General features: G+C 45.6%; 1 protein-coding gene across 1 annotated transcript; it reads right to left on the bottom strand.

Moving 5' to 3' along the window:
- Positions 1-6235: 6235 nt before the first annotated feature.
- On the bottom strand, positions 6236-23374 carry LOC121477768 (1,25-dihydroxyvitamin D(3) 24-hydroxylase, mitochondrial). Its single transcript, XM_041732296.1, has 12 exons — positions 22714-23374; positions 22342-22532; positions 21039-21132; positions 19081-19177; positions 16781-16872; positions 16039-16150; positions 14453-14598; positions 10936-11102; positions 9697-9775; positions 9021-9218; positions 8807-8926; positions 6236-7694 (listed from the first exon to the last, which is right to left on the bottom strand). The coding sequence occupies exons 1-11, from the start codon at positions 22969-22971 to the stop codon at positions 8816-8818; spliced, it is 1545 nt and encodes a 514-aa protein (XP_041588230.1). The 5' UTR covers positions 22972-23374; the 3' UTR covers positions 6236-7694; positions 8807-8815.
- Positions 23375-25917: the final 2543 nt, after the last annotated feature.

The raw sequence follows: 25917 nt of genomic DNA, 5'->3' as shown, positions 1-25917 counted from the left end.
GGTATCATGACCTGAGTCAAAGGCAGATGCTCCACCACTGAGCCACCCGGGCACCCCCTACTTATTTATTTCCAGTGAGGAGTGAGATAACTCATATGTGGGGTTTTCTGACCTGGAAATTATTTGAGAACAGTGATCTCAATTTCCTGCAATGCAGGTGTTAAAACAGAACTAATAAAGTCAAGCTTGAAAGGCGGGATGAGCTTGTCCCTACGTGAATTATACTGTGGAGGACAGAATTTCAAGGTGGGAATATGGAACAACTCATGTAATATGAGAACAGAATTCCATTATCCTTAATAAATATGCAATTTAGTAGGTCAGACTTTAACAGATATTTGTTGGGTAAACTAATGCATGATGCTGGTTCTGATGATTAACTTAGGATTTATTAATTTCCTTTTTGGATGTTTCATTTTAATAGAGGCTGCCCTCAGTCCCTTGTCATGTTGGCCTTCCAACATAGCCACTTACTCAACAAAACCGGCAAGCGAGAGTCTCCTCGGATGGCAGATTATGTTTAAATCTTCTGTAACACAATCAAGGGAGTGACATCTTTCCACCACTGTTGACATATCCCATTGGTTAGAAGCAAGTTACAGGACTTTCTCTGTAATCACAAAGATGTGATTACCAGGAGGTGGGGAAGCCATGGGCCCCCTGAGTTCCTGACCTCCACAATCAGATTTCCTGGGTTCAAATCCTGGCCCCATCGCATGCTAGTTCCATGGATGTTGAGCATCAGTAATCTCCAAGCCTCAGCTTCCTCAACCATCAAATGAAAAGTCTATTCACCTATTCATCGCAGGCTCATTAGCTTCCAACAATTCCTAATTTCCAGCTATACTCTTGTGCCGTTTTCATGATTGTTGCCTGATTTGTATGCCTCATGAAATAGCATTTACTATTATCATCCCCTCTTTAAAATGTAAATCAACTCATTTAAAAGGCAAATTTAATAATACTACTAGAAATTTGAAAAGAACTAGTATTCCCAGAAGATAATTATAAACATACACATTATTGGTAATGAAAAGCATCCGTCTGCATACCTTCAAAATTCATCCTGCATAACTTGTGCAGGGGATATATATATATATATATATACACACATATGCACCCTTAATAAAAACACTGGGAAGTGGGAATCAATGTAATGTAATGCACTTAACACAGTACCAATCACAGAGACAGTGCTTAATCAAGGTTAACTGTTCTTATTACATATTTATAGGTTTGGTATCCAGAATATATTGTTTGGTGGGTAAATATAGAACACAGGGTGTGAATCTCTGCAGGCTAATCATGATTTTCTTCCTTCTGTCTCTGGACTCAACTTTGGAATCCTTCTCAATATTGTATTTCGGACAGCCACCACCAACCAGTTGGTGTTAGCACTCCCCGGAGACAACTACTGGCCTCCAATAGATGTCATCTGGTGTCAAGAGGTCTGGGCAAATTAGCATATGTGCTGCTGAAGCAAGGACATAACTGAAGGAGAATGAACTGAGGGAGGAAATGTCCTTATTTTTTAAAAAAGCAAATGTAGATGAAAAACAATGACAAGGTATTCGTCATTCAAGTCGGTGCCGTCAGCGATTGGCTCACTATTAACTGACTGCCAGACCTTGTTTCCACTCTTCATTTCACCTTTCTGCTCAACATGTGCGGAAAGTTCTTCACATCTTTTTTCACTAAAGCAAGACAAATTTGGAGGAAAAGTGTCCACTGTGCAAATGTTCAAATTCGAATTCGAAGGCATCAGTGCTTGGGAGTTGATGCTACTTGGAAGGCCCCAGGTGCAAGGTGATGATTAAGAGTTCCACAAATATTTTTTTACTGATAAAGGGAGATTCTGCAGAACAGAACAATCGTGGACAGCAATCAGTGATTATGTCATTTGGATCAATGTCCAATCCAGTAGATTAGGGGAAGTTCAACAAATTAGATTGAACCATAAATGGAGCCTTGGCTTTCAACCAATGTTGTTCAACAAGTTTATACTAAACACTTGCTGATGGATTAATTGACTGACCCGTTTATAGGTTCTGTGAGTGCCACAAAGTAAGGGGGGAATGAGTAAGGCCCATGGAGTCCGAGAGATCAGGTTTGAGTCTGTTTCTTGCTGTGTCTTCCTGAGCAAGATATTTGTCTTCTCCAAGCCTATTAAGAAATAGGGAGATTCCTGACTTCTTGGCAAGGCCTATGTAAGAATAAGGTGCAAGATATGCTCAGTAAGTGTTGGTTGTTCTAATCAGGTCTTTGGGCTTTACAGTTTCAATGAAATCCTATGAGATTCCCTAAAGACCAAGGGGGAAATGCAGGCGATTCCTAGGATGTGCAAAATGGAGTTGGGAACTGAGGTGTGGCAAGTACTAGGAACAGGCACAGGCTGGGTGGGGGTAGTGGTGGGGCCAGAGGCACATGCTCTGCCTCTGGGCGAGAAGCCCTTCTGCTGATTGCCTTGTGTGATTGTAGGTCCTGCAGACCAGGCCTCCTGGGCATCCTTGGAAGCTAGACATCTGAAATCATATGTTAAATCTCACAAGGGTCTGATGCTAGTGCATTTTTTAAAAAAGACTTATTTATTTGAGGGAGAGAGGGTGTTCCAGAATGATCAAGGAGTGGGAGTAGGTGGAGGAGGGGCAGAGGAGGGAGAGAGAATCCCAAGCAGACTCCCTGCTGAGTGCAGAGACTGATGTGGGGTTCCTATGACTCTGAGACCATGACCTGAGCAGAAATCAAGAATTGGACGCCTAACCGGCTGAGCCACCCAGGCAGCCCTGTTGGGGCATTTTAAAGACTTTCTATTTATTGAGGACTCAGAATGGGTCAGATATTTTCTAAGAGTTTTAATGCCTGGTTTCAATTTATTCTCTCAACAGATTTATGAGGTACACTGTGATCATTACCCTTGTTTTGTAGAGGAGAAAATTAAAGCACAAAGAGGTAAAATAATTTACCTCAATATTACACAGCTGGCAGACAGAGAAGCGGGGATTTGAACCAAATCAACCTTTCAGTGCTTGGTTCTGAACCACACACTCAACCACCTCTTAAACTTTTTATTTTGACATAGTTTCAAATGTACGAGAGCAGCACAAAGAATTCCCATGTACCTTTCACCCAGATCTCTCAAGCATTGGCGTTTCACTACTTCTGCTTTTTTTTCCTCTCTCTCTCTCTCTACACACACACACACACACACACACACACACACACACAGAGAGAGAGAGAGAGAGAGAGAGGAACCTATCAGAAAAGGCTTCCACCTGCCAAATCTGGGACAAATTGAACATCAAAATAATGATAGTGAAAAATTATAATTTATTTTAAAAATTGACAAGCTCATGCTTATATACATAAACACATTCAGAAGAAACATTCTTCTTTCCTGACAGAATGTCATTCCTGACAGAATGTCAATTAATACAAATAGAAAGATCAATGGAATTAGAATAATCAGTATTTGGTAGCCACGTGTTGACCAAATGGAATGGATCGAATGTAATCCATGAGTTTGTAGTTTCCAGTATTTAGCACAGAAGCTCCCATGGTTGGACTATTGGTCTGATGGAATAAGTGGTATTTGTTTTATTGCCCTGGTAATTCGTCATTAGTCTCATGAAAACCCTGATCAGAAATAAAAACCATAGTACTAATTCCTTTCACTCCCCATGTCCTAAGTTCTGTTCCATAAGAAGGTAAAAGTGACTGAATTTCTAGATATTGTGTCCCATCTTTTCCCATCTGGATCTGGAACATTTCACTTGGCAAGCTTTGTAAGGAATGCTTATAAGTGAAGCTGTTTCATTTTTGCCTCTTTGATCCAGAAATATGACGTTGGACACTGCTCCTGCTCTGTGCCAAGCACTGAGCTAGGCACACGTCAGATTTTCTAACCCTTACAAGAAGACTTCTGCATGAGGCATGATAGCCTCCATTGAACAGCTAAGGCTCCGGGAGGTTATAAGTACATGACCCAAGTCACACAGCTAGGAGATGGCTCCTCTAGGATGGAAACCCAAGTGAAGTTAATAACGCAAAGTCCATGTTTTTCCTAGTACACCAAAGTGGAGTTTACAGGACCTGGAACTCAGAGGCGTTTCATTAGAGGGGAGGCACACTGGCGCTTTAGGTTCTCAGATCAAGTAAGCAATGCAAAGAATTGCCTAGAGTTACCTTCACATCCCTAAAACCATCCACAAGCTACATCATAAAGACAAAATGTCGTGTCTTATCCCTCCACACTGCTAGCATTCTCTCAAGCCCTGGAAAGCATTTCAGCTCTCTTGGATGAAAACACCATGAAGTGTTTTGCTCATGTCTGTGGTCCATGTCACATGAAAAATGCACACCCCTGGGGATCTCTGGGTGGCGCAGCGGTTTACCGCCTGCCTTTGGCCCAGGGCGCGATCCTGGAGACCCGGGATCGAATCCCACGTCAGGCTCCCGGTGCATGGAGCCTGCTTCTCCCTCCGCCTGTGTCTCTGCCTCTCTCTCTCTCTCTGTGTGACTATCATAAAAAAAAAAATTAAAAAAAAATGCACACCCTTAACTCCTAGGACCACATGGAGGGTAGCAAGAAGTTCACACTTTGCGATGTGCATGAGAAATGAGACAAGAGTGGGTCTCTGGCTCCACGTATCCCCTCGTGGAATGAGGCTGCTGGAACCCTCATGTCACCGACTCCAGTCAGCCCTCCACTCTGAGCCTGAGTGGTTGAGCTTGCATGGGTTAAATGGACACAACTCCACCCCACCACCTATGTGTAAGTAGTTACTCTGTAAATAATTTTCTGCTCTTCAGAGGAGCAGGGCCAGTCTGTGGAATCTTTGTCTCAGACATCGAGGAAGTTTCTTGATCTCTCGATTCTCTCCTTCTTTCCTCCCTGTCTTTGTCTTCTGCTTTGTCTTCCCTCCCACTCTCAAAAAAATTATCTGGACACCACAATGTAGTAGACTGCCTTCTCCACATGTCATCATGAGCTGGTTTCTTATAAGCATCCATTAGACTTTTGTTCAATTTGAAGACTTGAGTTGGCCTCCAGGTAGACAGAAAAGGGACTAGAGAAGATGTAGTTTAAGGGCCACCGGCACTGAACGTGTATGTGTTATCAGTGACCATCATGGTGGATCTGAGTTACATTCACCCTGTGACAAGCACCATACTTTACAGTAACCAACCAGGCCTGAAAGGAGAGGTTTTATGACTTGGCATGACTCCTACCAACAGGATGAATCTGGACTTCTATAAGCCACTCTGTGTAGGCATCATGAAGAGCTAGAGATACCTGAAGAGGACACCTGCAAGGTGCAGCCTGAAGAATGATGTCATGAGGAGATCACACCAACCATGCTGTAAGCTACATGCCTAGGGCTCCCCAGGGGATCAGACTGAGGCTGGAGTGCCCCCCCGCATCGCACCTCCTTTGGCTCCTCTTTCTACCCTGCAGCCCTCAGTCCCTCACGGTCTCATCTGGAATCACTTCCTGAATGAACCTCGATGCCAAGGCCAGCCTTAGGGCATCTCAGTCATCCTGCAGGAGGCTTGAGCTGGGCTCTGACTGGTGCATGGGAGAAGAACAGGTAAAGAAGGAATGTGCCAGGAGGGAAGATGGTAGGAGGAGGGACCACAGGTGCACAGCCTTGTGGGCCAATAATGTTAAAGGAATCAAAGAAACTGGCAGGCAGAAGCCAGTGTGGTGGGGTCCGGAGGCATCGGGTGTGGATGATGTGGGCTGAGGTCTGTGGTTCAGTGGGGCCATATTTTCCAGGACGTTGACGTCTGGCTTCAGAAATTGGATCTTTACATAAAAGCAACGGGACACCACGGAAGCAGGGACGGGACACCACAGAAGCAGGGATGAGACAATCGGGTTTGGATTTTGAGAAGGCCAAAATGGCCAGGGTGCAAAGAACAGACTCGAGATCAGCTGGGAGTTTCTGTGCTCATCTGGAGGGAGGTGGTGGTTCAGCTGGTACTAAACGGGCTTGAAAAATATTTAAACAAAAAAATAATAAAAAAATTAAAAAAAATTTAAACAGCAAGAAAATGGAAAGTTATTTTGCCACTCGAATTATCATCTTCCTGTAAAACGTAGGAAGTCCAGCTTTTTGTAAGAGCAGATTTGGGCTTGTAAAATGGCCACATGAAAAATTTTCTAGTGAGACGAAGTTGCAAATTTTAAATTTTGATGTAACAAATGCAATGAAGAGGCAACAGTTCTCGAATATTTCAAAACTTTTATTTTCAGAGAATTCTAAGACAATAGATGAGATCTGACAACGCATGTGGCTTTGTAATTCTAAAATTAATTTCACAGAAGGGAGAAACCATGCACCTGTTTTAGTGATATGTACATATTCATTCAAATAGAATGATATAAATGTATACTTCTGAAATACTCTAAAGATATAACCTAAAAAGGGAAATCTTTATCAAATATACAGAAATATATAGTATATTTTTAGGAAAAGTAGTAGTAAACATATGTAAAAATAAACTGTGTGTAAACAAATTTTTTTCCAAAGTTTTAAGTACTGTACAAAACTCTATGCATTTTCTATCATGACTCTGTATTTTCTCAAAGAGTTCAAATCACATAATATGGTTTATACAGTTAATCTATAGTGCCCACTTTCCTACTGTTTTATCCTACAAAGGGGGAAATTAAAGCACGGGAAATCACTGAATATTTTTAAACTGTAACTGGACTTTAGGACATTGTCCTAAATCATAGATTCTAAATCAGATATAAATCAGATCCTAAATAAGAAATATATATATACATATATATATTTCAAGATGATTTAAGCAACTTGTCATTACATTACACCCACATGCACACATACAAAATTTAAAAGCTACTGATCTACTTCTTAATGCCATAGAGGAAATCCATTAGCTAAATAAAGAATTTCAGGATCTTTTGACATAAAAAATGCCACAGTGAATCATTAAGGCATTCTTAGATAAGAAGTTCTGACTTCATCAAAGCGCTTCTTAAAATAGAGTTATTCTCGAGTTTCCCAATAATGCTATAGTTTCAAAACAGGAAAAATGCAGTTTCACAGAGACCTCATAATTTTAACATTTAGCTTCACTTTCGTTATAAACAAGTATTTTCCCAAATATTAGGTTAAACAGAGTTACAATAAATGGACTGTCACTATGACCCCAAGCCACAGACAATTTAGCTGCCATACCATAGGTCTTTCATTGGGAGATGTAAACTTACTTTTGAGAAGTAAAGAACCAAGCAGTGAATAAGGTAGGGCAGGGAACAGGTACATTTAGTGACTTTTACTGGACTGATGAATGCCCAGCTTCCCTGCCATGTCATGGAAGATGCAAGAGAAAACAGGATTGTGAGTAATTCTATGTAGCCAAGATGGCGCTAACATTGGTTCAAGTAAGCCAGCAGTATACCCTGTAGAGCACCTTGTATTCCAACACTCAATCTGCTTTCCCGAGTAAGATATAATCTTATTAAGTACCATCATCTACACAGATAGTGCCTTCTAGAACAATTGTACTGAAGAAAGAGTATAAACACCTGGATCTAACTGTTCTTCATGTGCTGTTTCATGTTCTGGTCTTTGAAGTTTGCTTTCCAGTAACGTAGAAGCAATGAGCACATTCTTATTGGAGGGTAAAAATTGTTGCTCTTGGTCATGGTAAAAAAAAAAATCCTGGAAAATAAAGTAAATCACAATTATATATTAAAGAAATATAATTGAACAGTACATAACACGGGCTAGTAAACATATACACTTACATTCCAAACGTCAGTGAGCCAAAGCCCTGTGGTCAAATAAGGCCTACCACCTGTATTTATTAATAAAGTTTTATTGGTACAGTCGTGGTAGGCAGAATAATGGCCCTAAGAAAACATCTAGGCTCTAATTTCCAGAGCTTGTGAATGCATGGTAAAAGGAACTTTGCAAATGTATTTAAGTTTATGGACCTTGAGATGGGAAGATTATTCTGAATGGCAGAAGGAGGAAAGATCCGAAGCCCAGAGAGGGACTCAGGTCGTTCTGGCTAGCTTTGAAGATGGAGGAAGAGGTCATGAACCAAGGAATGTAGGTGGCTTCTAGAAGCTGGGACTAGCTCTCAGCTGCCAGCAGGAAAATTAGGGGCCTCAGTCCTACAACCATAAGAAACTAAATTCTGCCAACAACCCAAATTAGCAAGAGAATAGACTCTCCCCTAGGACCTCCAGAAAGGAATATAGCCCTGCTAACACCTTGACTTAAGCCTGGTAAGAGCTAGGTCAGATTCCTGACCTAAAAAAACTGTCAAGATAATAAATTTATTATGTGATAAAAGTTTTAGTAACAGGTAAGTAATGTGTTTTAGTAATTTGTTATCGCAATAGAAAACAAACATCACCAGTTTGTTGATGAATCGTGTAAGGCTGCTTTCAAGTTACAAGGAAGAGTCAAGTGGATGTGGGACAGATCTCATGGCCAGCAAAGCCTAAAATATTTGTCAACTGGCCCTTTACAGAAAAAGTTTGTCCACCCTTGATAATCACACACATAGTGTCTTGTGTGTGATTATCCGAGCACTTAATTGATGCCAGGATCCAGCTAAGTATTTAGTATCATATCAATTTTCTAGAGAGATAAGATTTTGGTCCCCATTTTACAAATGAAAAAACAAAATGGAGGTAGAAAAGTTAAGAAAATGCTCAAGGTCACCCAGCCAATCAGTGGTGAGCAGGAATTCAAACCCGAGTCTGGCTGACTTCTGAGCTCAGACCCCCGCTTTGGTCATCCACTGCACCCCAGATGCTCACCTGAGGCTCTTATCGCTGGCGGAAAGCAATGGGGAGCTCCCGGCTGGGCACCAGGATGCCCAGGTGCAGCATCTCCACAGGCTCGTGGTCCGTGGCCACGATGTCATATTTGCGGATGATCTGGAACACACATGCACAAAAGAGACAGAATTACCCCCTCTTTTCCTGCCTTGTGGAATGCCACAGAGCACAACTGCAGAAATCAGAGTTTTACCCAGCAGAGAGCCAAGCGGAGCTGGAGCTCGGCTAGTCGGCGACCAATGCACATTCTTTTCCCGATGCCAAATGGAAGATGTGCAAAAGGATTAATCTTTTTCTTCTCCTGAAGCCATCGTTCGGGCCTAAACTGACTTGAATCTTTAAAATTTTCTTCATTGGATCCCAACACCTGGGTATTTAGCATCAATACTGTCTAAAAACACACAGAAACACAAAAGCACTTAAAATAACTAGAAGAAAGCATTTGAACAGCAAGATTCACACAAGGGATCACCTTCCAAATGTAAAAGCATAATATGATGATTGCCAGCCTGTGTTTAGTACTAGAAATATACCAGATAATATATAGGGAAAGAACTTTAAGATTTTGCATCACATTCTGACACAACCCTATGTGAGAGGTTCCGTTATTATCACCATTTTACAGATGAGAAAGCTCAACCTCACCAAAGTTATGTAACTCACTCAAGGCTATGCTTGAACCTAGGTCTCTTTTTCCCCAAACCATTAATCCAAACACCATACAATGCAACATGTCAGCTATATATTAAAATACACATATTTCCAAAGTGACACTTTCTGAGGAAAAGTGTTCATGGACATCTGATGAGTATTTGGAAAGTGTATCTTTCAAAGCTCTATAAGGTACAGGTTGCATAAATCCTACTTACTCCTTTGGGCAAAGCATATTCACCCAGAACCGTTTCCTTGTCAAGAGTCCGAGTTGTAAATGGCACACTTGGGGTAAGCCTAGAAAATACAAAATTAAAGACATACAGGTGAGCACAGACCAATTTCTAGATCAAATATCAATGGGAATGCAGATACTGATTAAATAAGTAATTCCTGCATAAATTCATACTAAAAAAATCGCAACTCTCATAAAGAAGTTCTGTCTCTCTTTTTTTTTAAAGAAAGTTTTATTTTATTTTATTTTATTTTATTTTATTTTATTTTATTTTACTTTATTTTGGGAGGGAGGGGCAAAGAGAAAGAATCTTAAGTGGGCTCCATGCCTGATTTCACAACCCTGAGATTATGACCTGAGCTGAAATCAAGGGTCGGACACCTAACCAACTGACCTCCCAGGTGTCCCAAGAATCTCTGTCTTTTCTTCCTGATATTTATACCTCCTGTTTTTATTCCTTATTGTGTTTGTTACCCTCCCCTCGCCCCCACCCCACCCAGGAACTGCTGAGTGGCTGTCAATAGGAGTTTTCTCCTGTTTCATCCTGGACTTCAAATGTGTGTGTTTCCCATGTCACTCTGAAGCTTGACTTTTGTTCTAGGTTTCTCCTATCTGCCCTTCCTGAAGTGAAAGCTCTTTCTTTCCGAATGCTGAAATGTTGTGAGTTTGGTTTTCCAAAAAGGGTGTAAAAAGAATTTTCAAGGACATTTTATACCAGAGGCTCACAAACAAAGATGTTTCTTTGTCTTATCAAATAATAATAATAATAATATGGTTTTCTTGCTGAACTTCTCATATTCTTCAATTATGCCCCTAATCTTTTTTTTATGCCCCTAATCTTAGAGTTTATAGAGTTCATTAGACTATTATTATTACTGATTGAAAGGGGAGGACACTGACTTTCCAGAGATTTAGTAGAATTATTACTGATTGAAAGGGGAGGACACTGACTTTCCAGAGATTTAGTAGAATTTAGTAGAATTTTATTCATTCACTTTAGGCAATGAATAAAATATGAAAAGAATATGAAAAAAAAAAGAGAGAGAGAGAGAGAAGAAAAAAGAAATAGAACATGGCCCTAAGGCTCTTTTTTTTTTTTTTTTTTTGCAATTTGATAAATGTTTCTAAGTCAACTGTAGGTGCCATCTGTGGGCCTGGAGACCCCTCATTGTGTATTTACGCTTCCCAGCATATTCATGTTGGTTTAGGCAAGTGTTCTCACCTCATAGATTCTTTGAGACAGGCTTTTAAATATGGCATATTCCTCAAATCCTCTGCCCGGGGCATCTGATTCTCAGGCAATACCCTCTGAATTTCCTTCAGAAGCTTTTGTTGCACGTGGGGATTACGGGATAAATTGTAGAGAATCCACATTAGGCTGTTCGCTGTCTGAAAGGCAAGTGGACATGAACTTGAGTTTCTGCAAATAAACTGTCATGAGCGGAACAAAAGCTGATGCCTCCCACCTTGCTCTGCAAATGTATTAGTGAGACTTTTTCATGTGTCCTTATTTGCTGTACATTACACAAATACAATATACAAAAAGTCAGATTTATTTTAGAAAATAATGCCAATTAAGAATAGCTTAATCCACATAGACTCTTTTAAATAATCAGCTGCATTAGGACACTTACAATTTGACATACAAAAATTGTTTGAACACAAATGAACCATGTAGAGCAGGTGAAGGAAAAGCAAGCTGGTTGGGATGGTATCTGTGTCAACTTCCAGGTTGTGATAAGGTGTTGTTGTTGTTTTTTTTTTTTTTTTTGATAAGGTTTTATTGTTGCAAGATGTTACCACCGAGAGAAACCGAGAAAGGATCCTTGGACCCTTCTCTATTTTTCCTTAGACCTGCATGTGAATCTATAATTATCTCAAAATAAAAAAGCATCTAATTAAAAATTATTCAATGTAGAAAATGGATAGAATACTTGGGTGGGAGAGAGGGATGGAGATCCCGGCAGCGTTGCTAATGAGATTTTTTGTCTTTTTAATTTTATAGTGCAAACGCACAAGAAGCTGCATTTCTGGATTTAGAAGAGAGGGTTTTTTGGGGGGGGACACCCCCTAAAAAGTTACAACAAAAATGAAAATGCATTACCTATCAAACCCTGGGTTTCAGCCACAGGCAAAGAACGCTTGCGGGAGGGTGCCAACACCAAAATAAGAAATTCTAACTGTGAGTTGAATATTTCAAGGAACCAGCCACAGTTTCTGACAAAGGCTCATGGTCTTTTAAGTGGCATGCTTTACTTCCTTTCCAAAGGCAACAAGAAGAGAAAAAAATATTGGCTGAAACAGACAGCGTAGCTTTTGGCTTCATCATATTCACCACTGGTAGTCATATGTATTTGTTTTTAGGCCTTTTTTTTTTTTAAGCTAATGTAAGCCAAATATTCCGGTAAAAATGGTCATTGCAGACACGAAGACGCTTTTGCTAAGTGCCATGTGCCACTCACATAAGCGAGCAAAGTGCAAGACGATTCGGGGCCAATGGCATTTACTATTTTGGGAAGAAGGTGCCTCCAAGGCAGGCTTCTTCATGTCAGAGGACTGGCAGCTTCAGCTGCAAATAAACTGTGGCATTACAAGAGTCCAATTTACAAAACAGGAAGAGGGCGTAGCCACCAAATTAGATACACTTTCGAACTTCTCTGATTTTCCAAAAGTGACTTCCAGAACTGCCAGGACCAAAAAAGAAACATTTAACCATATCAGCGGGTCCCTTACCGCAAGTACCAAATAGAGTTTCCAAAAGGCAGATGACTGGCGCTTTGGCCAGAGCCTTGTAAGACAGCCTGGGCCTTTTAGGGTAACGGCAGGAGTGAGAGTGGCCTGGGAAACCTCACAGGCCCTAACTAACCCGGCCTGACCTCCGTGGAGGAGCTCCCTGTCATAGCTGGCCTCCCTGCGTCCACATTTCCTCTTCTAGCTCCATCTTCCACCCCACCTGCCAGAGGCCTCTTCTCAAATCATCAATCTGATCAGGCTACTCTCTTGCTTATGATACCCCAAGGGCCTTCCATCACAGGTGTCATAAAATCCAAATGGCTTACTAAGGCTTCTGGTTCATAGGGCCCCTTGCCTTCTCCAATGTCAACCTGACCACATTTACTAGGTCTCCAGCTCCCACCCTCTTTCTGCTCCAAGGTCCTTCCTTGCACATGCTGTTCCCTCTACCTGGAGAGCTCTTCCCCCAGACTTCCCCTGGCTGGCTGGCTCTCTCTCACCGATTCAGCGGGCTCCAGGATCACTTCCTCAGAGAGGGACCCCGGCCCCCACCCAACCCCATCTCCTTCTCTCCCATCTCTCTGATGGTTTCCTCCATGTCTCCTACCACTATCTGAAATGATCATATGTATTTGTGTGTTTACGGGTCTCTGGTTGGTCTTCCCTCCCAGCAGTTAAGTTCCATGAAGGTTGAGACGTTGTTCTCTGGTTCATGGTGGTCCCTCAAGCATCTGGAACAGTGCCTGGCACACAGTAGGCCCTCAGTAGTTCCTGAATCCTTTCATTTATTCATCAAGTATTCGCTGAGCAGCTACTTTGTGCCAAGTACTATTCTACATCCTAGGAACCCAACAGGGGACAAACCCAATCATCACCCTTATGGAGCTCTCATTCCAGCTGAAAACAAAAGATAATGGATGAAGCTTTATTTTTATCACTTTAAGGAGCCTCTTAGGTTAAGTGATGCAGTTTGATAGTGAGCAAAATGAATTCTTCAACAGCCTTCTGGAGCACGAGGAGAAATTATAACCCTGCTGTTTCCCCAGGATGGAGAAAACTCTACTTTTTCTTTGGAAGAGAAACACTAAAGTAGGGGAAACATGGAAATGAAACGAACTGGGACACATTCTTGTTAGAGATTATAGGTGTATGCAATGGTGAGCCATGAGGAATATTAATATGCATCCCTGCAGGGGTAGGGCCAAGAATGCATCGAAGACAATTAAACCTGAACACCTGTCAGAATTTGGGTTTGGAGTCTGGCTGGTTGGTGTACCTACCATGAATACTAGGCACAATGGGGATAGAATTTTGGCACTTATTTTTTTTAAAGATTTTATTTATTTATTCATGAGAGACACACAGAGAGAGGCAGAGACATAGGTAGAGGGAGAAGCAGGCTCCCCATAGGGAGCCCGATATGGGACTCGATCCCAGGACTCCAGGATCACGACCTGAGCCAAAGGCAGATGCTCAACTGCTGAGCCACCCAGGTGCCCCAAGAATTTTGGTATTTAAAAGTGGTTGTTTCATGCAAGTTGAAGTCAAGTTTTCCCTAACTCACTATGTTTATGCTTTTAATCAGAAAAAAATAATTGGACTGGCAGAGAGCGTTCCAATATTATTAGAGTAACAACCACAGTCAGGCACTTTGGGGTAACATGCACAACCTCTTAGAACTTACTCTATTTTTTAAAATCTAGATTATCTATCCTTCTGTGGTGTGGGATTTACCGCCTCTGAACTCCCCTAGCAGCTTGTGTATCTGGCATGGCATTTGATTCCCTCCCTCCAGAGCACATGAATTCACCTCCTATCATACCTTTAAAGACTGAGGCTAGGACCTGAGTCTTTTGCAGCATCTCGTACGAGACTTTTTATTTTTGCTGAACCAGTGTTCAGATCATCCTTGTGGAATGAATGAGTTGAATGACTATTTACAACTCATCACGAAAAAGATTTCCCAGCCTGTTCGTTCAGTGAACTAACCTCAGGCCCACCCTTACCGTTTCTACGGCAGCCAGCTGGAGCTCCGTGACAGCCGCATATAATTCTTTCTTGGAAAGCTGATTGTGGTGATAAATATCACAGAGGAAGTCCGTGCTGGGCTGCTCAGAATATTTCTCTAAGCGGTTGTCGATACAAGATTTGACTATCGGAGAAGAGAAGAGAGGAAGGAAGTCAGGGGAAGATTAGGAGGAGAAAGAATGCAAGAGAGCCCCTGGTAAAAATCCTCCCCGTGACATTAAAGGGCCTTGTCGGGGACACTGACAATTTGTTCAGTGAGCTAACGTTGCCTTGTTGTTAAGTCACTAAGGACTGATCAGCACCCACAAGAGCAGGGCTCCTCAAACTTTAACATGCCAAAGAATCACCCAGGTATCTTGCTAAAATGCAGATTCTGATTCGGGGGTCTAGGGCAGGCCTGGGAACCTGCATTTCCAACAGGCTCCTGCTGCGGTGGCTGCTGCTGCTGCTCTGCACATCACATTTTGAGTAGTAAGAGCTTAGAGTTTGGAAGAGATCATCATGAGACAGAGATGGAATTTGGGTCCACTCTCAGAATCAGAATTGGCACCCAGATCCAGTCATCTTGCTGACTTGTTCACTAATACAGGCAGTGTGGGACTTGGCTCCCGAAGCTGGGCCATCGAGGAGAAGAGAGCCTCCCCCAATGTTTTCAAGCATAAACACACATGCACACACACACTCAGGTGCCGTGCTGTGCCTGCTGACAATAATAGCAGAAATTTCCAATGCTTGTAAAGAGCATCCTAGGCATGTATCCCTTCGTTTCAACCCACTATGCAAGCCACCACCAGAATAATAATAATGGTGAGGATGACAGTAATAATGATGAGCGTAAGCAGTACAGCAGTTAGAGCTTAGCTCTGGGAGCCCTTCTGTCTGGCTTCCAACCCCGGCTTCACCATCACCTAGCATGTAATCCCGACAAATTAATTCTTCGTGCTTTAGTGCAGTCACTCAGGGCTAACAGAAGGACCTATTTTACATTTTATGTGTATGTATAAAATATATGACATGGTGTGACATGCTATGGATCCTCCTCTTAGTACATATTGGTAAGTATATATACTCACAGAACAATACTCATAGCACCAATATTCCCCTAATATTGTAGCAGAAATAGTTCTGATCCATTGGGTATTGAGATAAGCCAGGTTTTTACATTATCTAGATTAGACCTATAAGCAGTGGCATTGAGGGAAGTATTATTATTGTTGTTGTTAGCCCATTTTAGGGACAAGACTACTGAGGTTGAAAGAGATATAGCACCTCTGGTCAACCTGCTACACCAATGACAGAGCTGGAGTTTGAGTCTCTCCATCTCTGACTCCAAAGCTCTTGCTTTTAACCACTTCCAGCTCCCAAAGATGACACAAAGCTGTCTTTTCCTTAGAATCTGTCTATACCAGGGTGATTTCTAAACTCGTGTTTACGAAGCCTGAAACGATCAGGAGGAGCAACTCTATCAAAGGATCAAGGTCGTCAGGCCAAGAAGATCATTCCAGCCTCTGACAGCAGCTCCAGAGATAGGGCTGCTGGGGGTCATGGTGTGTGGCCAGGTTACCTGATTTGAAAATAGTATCCCAGGCCAGCGTGTGGGCCTGCCACACCTTGGTATTGAGGCTCTTGTGCAGCTCGACCGGGGTTACCATCATCCTCCCGAACGTGCTCATCATCTGTGGGGAACACAATGACTTTTCATTCTGGTATCTACCTCTCTCAAAGACAACTGTCACCCTCAAGAGGAGCATTCTCTACGCTTCCACAAAAGCCTCCAATCCTGGAAGCAGAACCCTCCCCAGTCCCAATGGCACAATCAAAATGGTCTTTGGGATGACCTTCCACTGGCTGGGTTTAATAAAAAAAGTTTGATCTTATGACCTAAATATTTTTTTAAATGTAGAAAAAAGGAAAACCATCACTTTCATATCGACTTCAATTTCCATTCATTTCCCAACTTCAGCCATTTCTACACCAGTTTCACAGCATCTATGACATCCACATGTGATCTAAACGATTCAAAAATATTACCCTGGAAAAATTTCAGACTCTTTTTCAAATAGTATTTTAACTGACTGACCTTTAATTGAAACACCTACTTGAAGTTGCCTAAACAATGAGGTGGCTGCTCCTGGTTTATGAACATACATGCACATACGTACGTGCAAACACGTGACACCTGGAGCCGAACCCTTAACTAGTGCAATAAAATGGGTGGGAAGGGCTGTGCCACTCCTGGGGAAACAGGAGTTTGGTTGTTAAGTTCTATAAATGAGGAAAATCGCTCTCCTCAAGGGGATGCTTACTGTTTTGATGGCCATGATGAAGTTCAGAGCTTCATCCCCCGCATTCTTCTGAAGGAGTCCAAATCTCTTCTCATAGAGCACAAGGCAGATGCCTGTCATTTAAAATAATCAACAGTTAACATCACAGCAGCACTGGAGTCTACGAGTAGCTGGCCATTAAAGGCTCGATTCTTTCTTTAGCAAACTCAAGGTCTTTTTTTTTTTAGGAAGAGAGGGAAGGCAAAAAGGCTGAGAGCAAGGGGGGCATGATACTCTCCTCACTTTCTAGAAGTTGTCTCCATGTCCAATGCCCCATCCCCTGCAGAACCTCCTGGCCAGAAAAGCCACGGTGAAAATATTGCCAGTTTATACACGAATGAATATCTCCTGCCAATGCCTGGCTTTTGTCACAGTTTATCATTGATGTCATGTGTAGTAGATATTGTTAATGGCCTACCCAATACTCATTCTCCCCAAATTCTTCTCTAAGAGGACCCCGATTTGAGAGTGTCAATGTATCCGTTCTCAGGCAATAAATCTGGATTGCTCTAAGACTCTGGTGACAATCCTGTTCCCCGATTCCCCAGGCTTTCTGTAACAGCCCCCACCTGACATGGCCCCAGTCTGGCCAGTGAGGGTATTTAAGGGGAATACTCTTTTGCTTTCTTGATAAAAGGGGCAAGTGCAGCTGACTGAGCTCTTCCCTCTTTCCTTCCGGCTCTTGCCTAGAATGCAGAGGTGAGACCAGGAGGGGCTGTAACCATTTCACAACAAGCCAACAAGCTAAGGATGGATGAGCAAAGGATAGAGCCCCCAGTGACACTGCTGAGCGCCAGCTGTGGACCGCCCGCCTCCAGACTTCTCATAATGCTGGACAATAATCTTTAAACCATCATAGTCAGATCTTCTTTGACTTGCAAAGACATGCATTTGATACGCCTTCATCTGGGTATTTCCAGTGGACAATTTCCAAAGCATACACCTCCTTTCTCCTCCGTAATCACTCCTTCGCTTTATGCTTCTCTCCTTTCCCTTAACACCTTCTGTGGGTTTCTCCTTTGCGTGGCGCTTTCGAATGTGCTAAGATAGGCAAAGGGTCGCTATCTTTAAAGTGAGGCTGAGCTGACGGGGGGACAGATCACAGTAAAAGCTTCCAGCCTGTGGTGCCCTCTCCAGTCCCTCACATCAGCAGCCAGAGTGATCCTTCCAGCAAATCCACCCAAGCCACGCTCCTGGGAGTACCTCCCAGGTACTCCCAAGCTCAGAACCGAATTCCCATCCCTGGTCTACAGGTGTTGGTCACTGCCTTCCTCACATCCTCTGCCCTCACCACACCCCTCCCTTGTAGGACATGCTCCAGTCTTTTTAAACACCTTTCTGTTCCTTCAATAGAATCTTCTCTGCTCCGTCATTGGCCTTCCCCCAGCGACCTCCTACTCCTCTGTTGGGCCTCAGCAGGTATTCGCCACCCCCATGAAGCACGACTTGACCAAGCTCAGCTGAGGTAGCTCCCTCAGAGTCTCCCACAGCCTCGAACCTCCTCAGTCAGTAGGTTTCAGCCTACCTATTCTTTTGAAACTGCTTCCCTGCCTGCATCCCCACCGAGCAGCATTCCGGTCCAGGTGGAGCTCTGCTTTTTGTTCCTGGAGTGCTCCACAAAGAAAGGGATCATCCCCCTGTCTTCTTTCTGGAACCCTCCGTGGCTCCCCATCTATCTCAAACTAAAAGCTCAAGATCTGGCCAGAACCTTACAGCCCCTGGCTTGGTCTTCCTCAGCCCCTCTTTCCCTTTCCCTACCATCCACCCACATCAGCATCCTTGAAGCTACAGAGACATCGCTCATGCTTCCACCTCAGGGGTATTTGCCCTTCCAGTCTCCAAGGTCTGGAACAATCTCCCCACAGATGCCCTGTGGCTTGTTGCCTCATCTCACTGTCTCCTTCTCAAAGCAGACTTGCCTCATCTAGGCGCTTGGGTTCTTTCTTGAATCCCTGACCCCTGGGCCATGTATCTCTTAAAGTGTGTTTACTTGTTGACTGTCAACCCCAGTAGACTCTAAGCTCCGTGGGAACATGGGCATCGCCTGTTTTATCCACTGCTGTGTCCCTAATATCAAGCACGGTGCTAGGCACATAGTCGGTGTTCAATAAACGTCTGTTGAATGACTACATAAGCAACCCATAGTGCAAAGCATGAGTGCCCAAAAGCTTGAAAAGACTGCCTGAATGGCCCTTGTTTGTCAGCGACAGTATAGGATTTTAGAAGAGTTATCGACAGAGCCACTTGCGAATCAAACGAACAAGACTGTGAGGACAACTTACTTTCAAATGACCATTTGTTCAGTTCACTGTATAAGTCTTCAATGCGGCCTCGCTCATCACAGAGCTCATCTATTCTCCCCATAAAATCAGCCAAGACCTTAAAAGAGAGAAACCACAACAGACACATCGCAGTCATTGAAGGAAAACAAAAGTTTAAAAGCTCAGTAAGCTAACTTCAGGTTTTGTTACCCTGTGTATTCACTGCCCGTGATGTTATTCATTCTGAAGCAACAGTAATTATATATTCCCCCTGGGGGCTCACCTTCTGCCCTAACAACCTCGGCCCAGGGTTATTTTCTCAGCTTTTCCCCGAAACCACCCTAAAGCTTAGGTTTCAGCTTTTGATCTAAATTTAAGAAAAGGAAAACATCTCTTCTAATCAGAATAGGGAATAAACCATGAAGGAGGAATGAGCCAAGTGTCCCTGCTGGCACATGCCAAGCACTATGAGGTTTGCTGCTTCCATAACGGGCCAGCGAGCATCTCCTTACTGGTTGGTATTGTGTTAAGCACTTGGAACTTGGCAGCAGAAAAATCTGCAAATTTAGGACACGGCTCCTTCACTAAATAGCTCTGTGCCCTGGGACAAGTTACAGAAGGGCTCTAGATGCCAGCTGCCCAAATCAGGGTTTTAGATGACTAACGCCTCACTTTTAACAAGGCTTGTATAGTACCAAGCATCGCACGTCGGGTGTTATCTTAGCCGATCCTCACAACAACCCGGTGAGGTAGAAAGTACTGTCATTACTCCCATTTCCTGTGTAACAGAGGAGAGAAGGGCTTCGAGCAGGGCTAAGGAGCTCACCCTCTGACACCTAACTGGAAAGTGACCATGCTGGGACCTGCAACAAGGCATGTATGACCACAAACCCATCCGCGTAACCAATGGGCATTCTGAGCTTGTCCACATAGTGCGTTAAGAAGGACTTTGAATTTGTTACTATAAAAAAAAATCCAGAAATTTCACATAAACTTATGGAATTTTCACTACTTATCAATAATCATAATAATTATGACATAATCTGGAGACACCGAGTCTGCATTCCCACATGGCAGTTGTTTTTTGGAGCTGGGGCAGCTGTCCCTTCCAGAAAGGGCATGCACTGTTCTGTTTGCTAAAATCCCTGCTAGGCCTTCCTTACACATTTATATTAATTTTCTGGCCTCTGAAACCTTCTGGGTTTGCAATCTTGCACCTATATGATCCTCTCTGGTCCAGGTTCAGTTCAAAACACCCAAAGTGACTGGGAGTAAAGAGAATACTGTATGCTTAAATCCCTCCCTCTTTGGCCCTGTGTTGACTAAAGGATAATGTCTAAATGCCTTATCATGGTACAAAATCTTGGGAAGGCCTGTCCTCTGTCCAGCATTGTTTCAGAGAAAGCCTCCCCTCGGCTGCACTGAATGTACTATTCTCTGAATGCACTACCCTATGTCATGCCTCCCTATCTGCCGCAGGCTATTCTCTCTGCCTGAATGCCTTTCTCCACCTTCTCTGGCTTGAAGACTCCTATTCATCCTGCAAAACCCAGCTCAAATGCCACGACCTAGGAATTTTTGTGTGCGTGTGTGACCTAGGAATTTTATGAGCATTATCTCACTTATTCCTGCCAGCAAATTTGTGGCATGCCCAGTTCATAGATTGATAAAGTGAAGCTTAGGGAAATTAAAGGTATAGTCAGGTCACAGAGCTAGGGGGTGGAGGCTGAGGTTCCAATCCAAGACTGTGAAATACCAAAGTCTCTGCTTATAATCATTCCTTCATTGGGATGTTGTTTACAAGAAAGTGAAGGAAGGAGGAATAAGGGCTTGGGGGAGGAGGATGTGGAGAGGAGTAGGGAGAAAAGGAAGACTCCCAAACCATCCAGGTTGCTTGTACTCTGTAGCCATGACATGAAGCTTCATAAACATCCCTCCCTCTCCAGGAGACCCAGAAAAGCTGTTCCCAGCCTGCAAACCTCATTGATTTTGTTGTCCAGCTTCATAATTTCTACTGGTTTCATTAGTTTTTTCTGAAAAGCACTCCGGACCCTCTGCCAGTCTTCTCCTTCCCTGGGAGCAAAGCAGAATTAATTACACTCAGAGCAAATCGACAGGAAAAGAAGGGAGAGGCACAGACATCTCCAGCTCTGCAAATGTGTGAACTATAGAATCAAGTGGACGCTGAGAATTGTGCCAAGAACTACCCAGAGAATGTCAGCGTTGGAATATTTGGGGCTGGTTTGACAACAGAGTGAAAAAGTCACCTCTCCTTCCAGCCAAAGATTACACTAGGAGGGTGACGTCCAGGCAGGTAACCTGGGTTCAGGGCTTTTGAGGTGCCCTTGCTGGGGCTGACCTGGGAGGCCAGATGCCTCCACTGTCAGCAGTAAGAGTGGGCCCCCAACATCCCCTTCATCAGCAACTCAGATCTGTTTGAGAAAAATTTTGTCTCCTCTAATAATCCACTGACTTGGGCTGAAAGTCACATTCACAGAACACCTCAATCCGAGAATTCTATCATTGCCTCCAAATAATACACAGTCAGAGGTTCACTGGAGCTGTAAAAGCCTGTTCCAGTCATCCACTTCTTCCCTCACCCCATCGCACCACACAGCCTATGAGGCATCATGCATCGCTGTGGCTTCTGATTCCAGTAATTACATCCTGAAAAATACCACTATTTGGCATTACGATTTGGGAGTAAAAAAAGAAAGGGTGCTAACTTGTCAGACGCTAACAATTAAAAAGCAGAGAAATGTCATCACATTATGGCTTTTATCTATCTAAAAAAAAAAAAATCTGACCCTGACCCACCTTTCTGACCAGACCTGGGTCATAACCCTCCACCCCCCTCCGGAAAGGAAGGTAGCTCTCAGAAGCAGAAGTTACTTTCTGGCGTCTGCGCTCACAAGAAGGGATTGGAGATGATGGGAAGGGATAATTCGGTATGGAATACGTTGGCCCCGCACGCTGACTTGCGAACCTCGACCCGCCCAAGAGTCTGAAACCACAATCTGTACAAAGCTTTGGGTCTTTCTTTGGTGGAAAGGCAGGGCGCTGCCCAGGGGCCAGAGGGAAGGCAGGTGTTGGGTGCACAGCACAGGTGTTGGGTTCTTCTCAACCCCCTCTGGTCTAGGCAAGAGCCCGAGGCTGCTCCGGGAAGAGGCTTTCGTGTCGCCCCGTGCGTACTGTGGGTACGGCCGCTGGAAACCCTCTCCGAGCCCCCCCGCCCTGCACTGCCCTCCCCCCCCCGCCCCCCGGCCTGCCTCCTGGACTCACAGGATCAGCAGCCCGTAGCCCTCCTCGCGATAGTCGCGATAGGCCTTCCAGGGCTTGATCTCCAGCCGCTGCGGGTGCGCGCTCTCCGTGCGGTACAGCGCTTCCAGCAGGCACGGCGAGCCCAGGTGCACCGAGTCGAAGGAACCCAGCTTCATGCGGAAGATCTTGCCGTACTTCTTGTGGTACTCGGCCTGCGGCGGGCAGACCAGGTGGGCGCGCGGCCCTCGCAGCCCCGGGCGCACCCCCGCCCCCCGCTCCCCGCCCGCCGGGGCGGCACCTGCCGTCGCGCAGGAGCGCCCGGTGCGCCCGGGGCCGCGCGCCTCGCCCAGCGCAGGGGGCGGAGAGGGACTGGGGGCGCGACGAGGCATTTACCAGCGTGTCGTGCTGTTTCTTGAGGCCCCCCTTCCAGAGAATCTCCAGCAGGCTGCCCAGCAGCGGCCAGTTGGTGGGGCCCGGCAGGGCGGCCGCGTTCTGCGCCTCGCCCGGCTCCATGGGCGGGCACAGGGGCACCTCCCGCGGCCGGGGGGGTGCGCACGCCGCCGACGCCACCGGTCTGGGGGGCTGCCCCAGGTGGCCCAGCTGCTGGAGGAGGGCGACGAGCGAGCGGCTCTTGGCGATGGGGCAGCTCATGGCAGCGGGGGCACACCGGGCTCGTGGGAGGGCGCGGGGGCCGGGAAACGCGATTCTGCTCCAGTGGCGCCGGCGGGATGTGGGGGCTTGACGATTCTGGGAGGTGGGGGCGGGGGCCGGGGGCGAAGAGGGCCAGCAGGTGTGATGGAGCGGGCGGCAGGGGAACCGGGGGAAGAAAGGACCTCGGCAAGGATGCTCGGCGCTGCCCCGCACGGCAGCCTCGGGGCGCGGTGCCGGCCGAGCGCGGGCCTCTGGGGCTTGGGTGTCTCTTGGAAGAGGAAGCGAAGGGATACGGGTCCGCCTGTGGGTCCGCGCGGCTGCCGTCCAGGTCTGGAGCCGCCAAGTGGAGGTGTCGAGGAGGGGCGACAGATGCTGCGAGGCGCTGCGGTCTCCACCTATCCGTCTCCATGCTCCATGCCCAGGGACCATGTATTTATGCGGACGGGGCAGGCCCCGGGTGGCCAATGAGCACCCTGGGTCGGGCGGAGCGGGCCCCGGCTGGCCGGCGGGAGGGACGCGGGACCCGGGCGGGGGGGCGGGGGGAGCAGGGCTGGGGGTGGAAATAGGATGGAGTCAGCGAGGTGAGCGAGGGCGCCCGGCCTTCGGGTGGCGGGTGCGCTGCTCCCCGGGCGGGAGTTCACCGGGGGTGCGCCCTGCGCGCTCCCCGCCCTGGCCCGGCGGGCAGGAGCCGGCAGTGGCGGCCGCGGCTGCAGCCCGGCGCTTGCACAATCGCGCTGCCGGGCGGGCGAGGTCTCCGAGGGCGGCCCTGGGAAGGCAGCCGGCGGCCGCCGGGGGCCCGGGGGCCCGGGGTCCGCGCGCCTCCCGGGAGCCGGCGCCTGCCAGCCCGGACGGAGGTCCTTTTGGAGCGGGGTTGGCTCTCTGCGCCTCCCCAGGTGGGGGGCTGGAGACGTAGCGAAATGCATCCCAGGAGGGCGGTTCACCTGGGGCTCTGAACTTGGGCCAGGCGAGCCGGTTGGCGTCGTGGCCTCGTCCCTGGCTGCTCCATGTAACGAGTTACAGCGGGCGAGGCGCCAACCGCCGGGCCTCGTCCGTAGTCAGCGCTCCGCAGGGGCCGTAGGCCTGTGGGTAGTTAGGGAACGCGCGGGGAGCGCGTGGCTTGCCCTTGAGGCTGCGCTCCCTCGCCCACGTCCACAGGCCCCCTTCCTTTTTGCACACCCGGGGCCCCGTGCAAAGATGCGCACGTGCAGCCTCGGGTGCCCGCCAGCCCCCCCCCCCCCCCCCCCCCCCCAGAGTGCATCCCAGGCCAGCGCTGGGGCCCATGCACGCAGGCAACCTCTAGAGCTGTCGTGGCTGGCAAGAGTAGAACTTGTCCTGCCAACTCAGGAGGAGAAGTTGGAGATTTTTGTTGATAGTTTTAAAGTAATTCGTGGGGGATCCCTGGGTGGCTCGGCGGTTCAGCGCCTGCCTTCGCCCCAGGGCGTGATCCTGGGGTTGCTGGATCGAGTCCCTGCAGGGAGCCTGCTTCTCCCTCTGCCTGTGTCTCTGCGCACCCCCATCTCTCTATGTCTATCATGAATAAATACATAAAATCTTTTTAAAAATAAAGTAATTCGCGTTCTGTCATTCTGACCCAGCACTGGAACGACAGCCGGCTGCGTGTTTTCTCCCACCCTCACCCCTCCCCACCCCCACCCTCCAGTCACGTGACCAGCTTTTTTTTTTTTTCCATCCTAGAGTTAGCAACTCCTCCTTGGTGAGTTTATTGTAAACCTCTATAGTTTGTTTCTTCAGATCCTTTAGCAGTCAAAATTGAGCTCGCACTCATTTCAGATTTGTCCTGAAATGCTCATGATTGCTAATGTTAATAAAAATAACTATATTATTACAATGTTTCTTATATTAATATAATGTATTATATCTACTGTTACAATGTATTGGTGTAATGCATTGTAGCTACTTAGATATCTATTTATATATACATTCAGTAGTCCATATTATATATCATATATTAGGGATTATATATGATATGTAATGTATACTTCTTACAGAGTATACAAATGAGAGCTTTCTAGACTTATGATAAACCAGGCAGGTAAGCTAGACATTTTACGAAAGTTTTCCCATTGAGTTTAGCCCAATGACAAAAATAAATGAATCACTAAGACTGAAGCTTAGGGAGTTCAGTTTCACACGTGGCTCATTTGGGATTCAGACCCCAGATTTTCTGACTCTAGCCCTTATTGTATACATCCACTTATATTATGCATTTTACATCGCCTTTTGTTAAACCAAGAATATCTCAGAATATTGGAAATGTTCCCTAAGTGGGAATTTCACCAAAAGGAGGGTAATGGGATCGATTTGTGTGGAGCTGTGTGATACGAGGTTGCTTTATATGCTGATAGTGATTAAAAAAAAAACAGCCCCACATAGAAGATGCATTTATTTTTTAAAAAATATTTTGTTTATTTATTCACAAAAGACAGAGAGAGAGAGAGAGGCAGAGACACAGGCAGAGGGAGAAACGGGCTCCCTGCAGGGAGCCCTATGTGGGACCCGATCCCCGGACTCCAGGATCACGCCCTGGGCGGAAGGCAGGTGCTCAACCCCTGAGCCACCTAGGCTGCCCAGAAGATACATTTAGTAGAACACTGTGTACCTTGCTTCTGGCACATGCTTGGCACATAGTGAATGATCAATAAATAACTCTTCTGTTAAGTCAGATGTTGAGTTATCCTCTCTCCTTGTGTTTTCTTTCTCTTTCTGCAGGTGCACTCAAGAAAAAAGGGAAACAACTTCATAATTTCTAGATTTTCACAAGAGTTTAGCCCTCTGTTTCCTTATAAACTCCAAGTAGAGACTTGGAAGCGTAGGCAGTCATTAGTGTCATAACGGCCAACAAGAACATTCTTATTTCAGGGAAATTGGTTTCTCATGTCCAGTGGAGAAAGTCACCAGCAATTTTTATCCTGGATTGCAGAGGGA

The sequence above is a fragment of the Vulpes lagopus genome, chromosome 18 (genome assembly GCF_018345385.1).
Source record: "Vulpes lagopus strain Blue_001 chromosome 18, ASM1834538v1, whole genome shotgun sequence".
Taxonomy (NCBI): Eukaryota; Metazoa; Chordata; class Mammalia; order Carnivora; family Canidae; genus Vulpes; species Vulpes lagopus.
The sequence above is the reverse complement of the archived record's forward strand: the minus strand, read 5'-3'. Positions and strand labels throughout refer to the sequence as shown.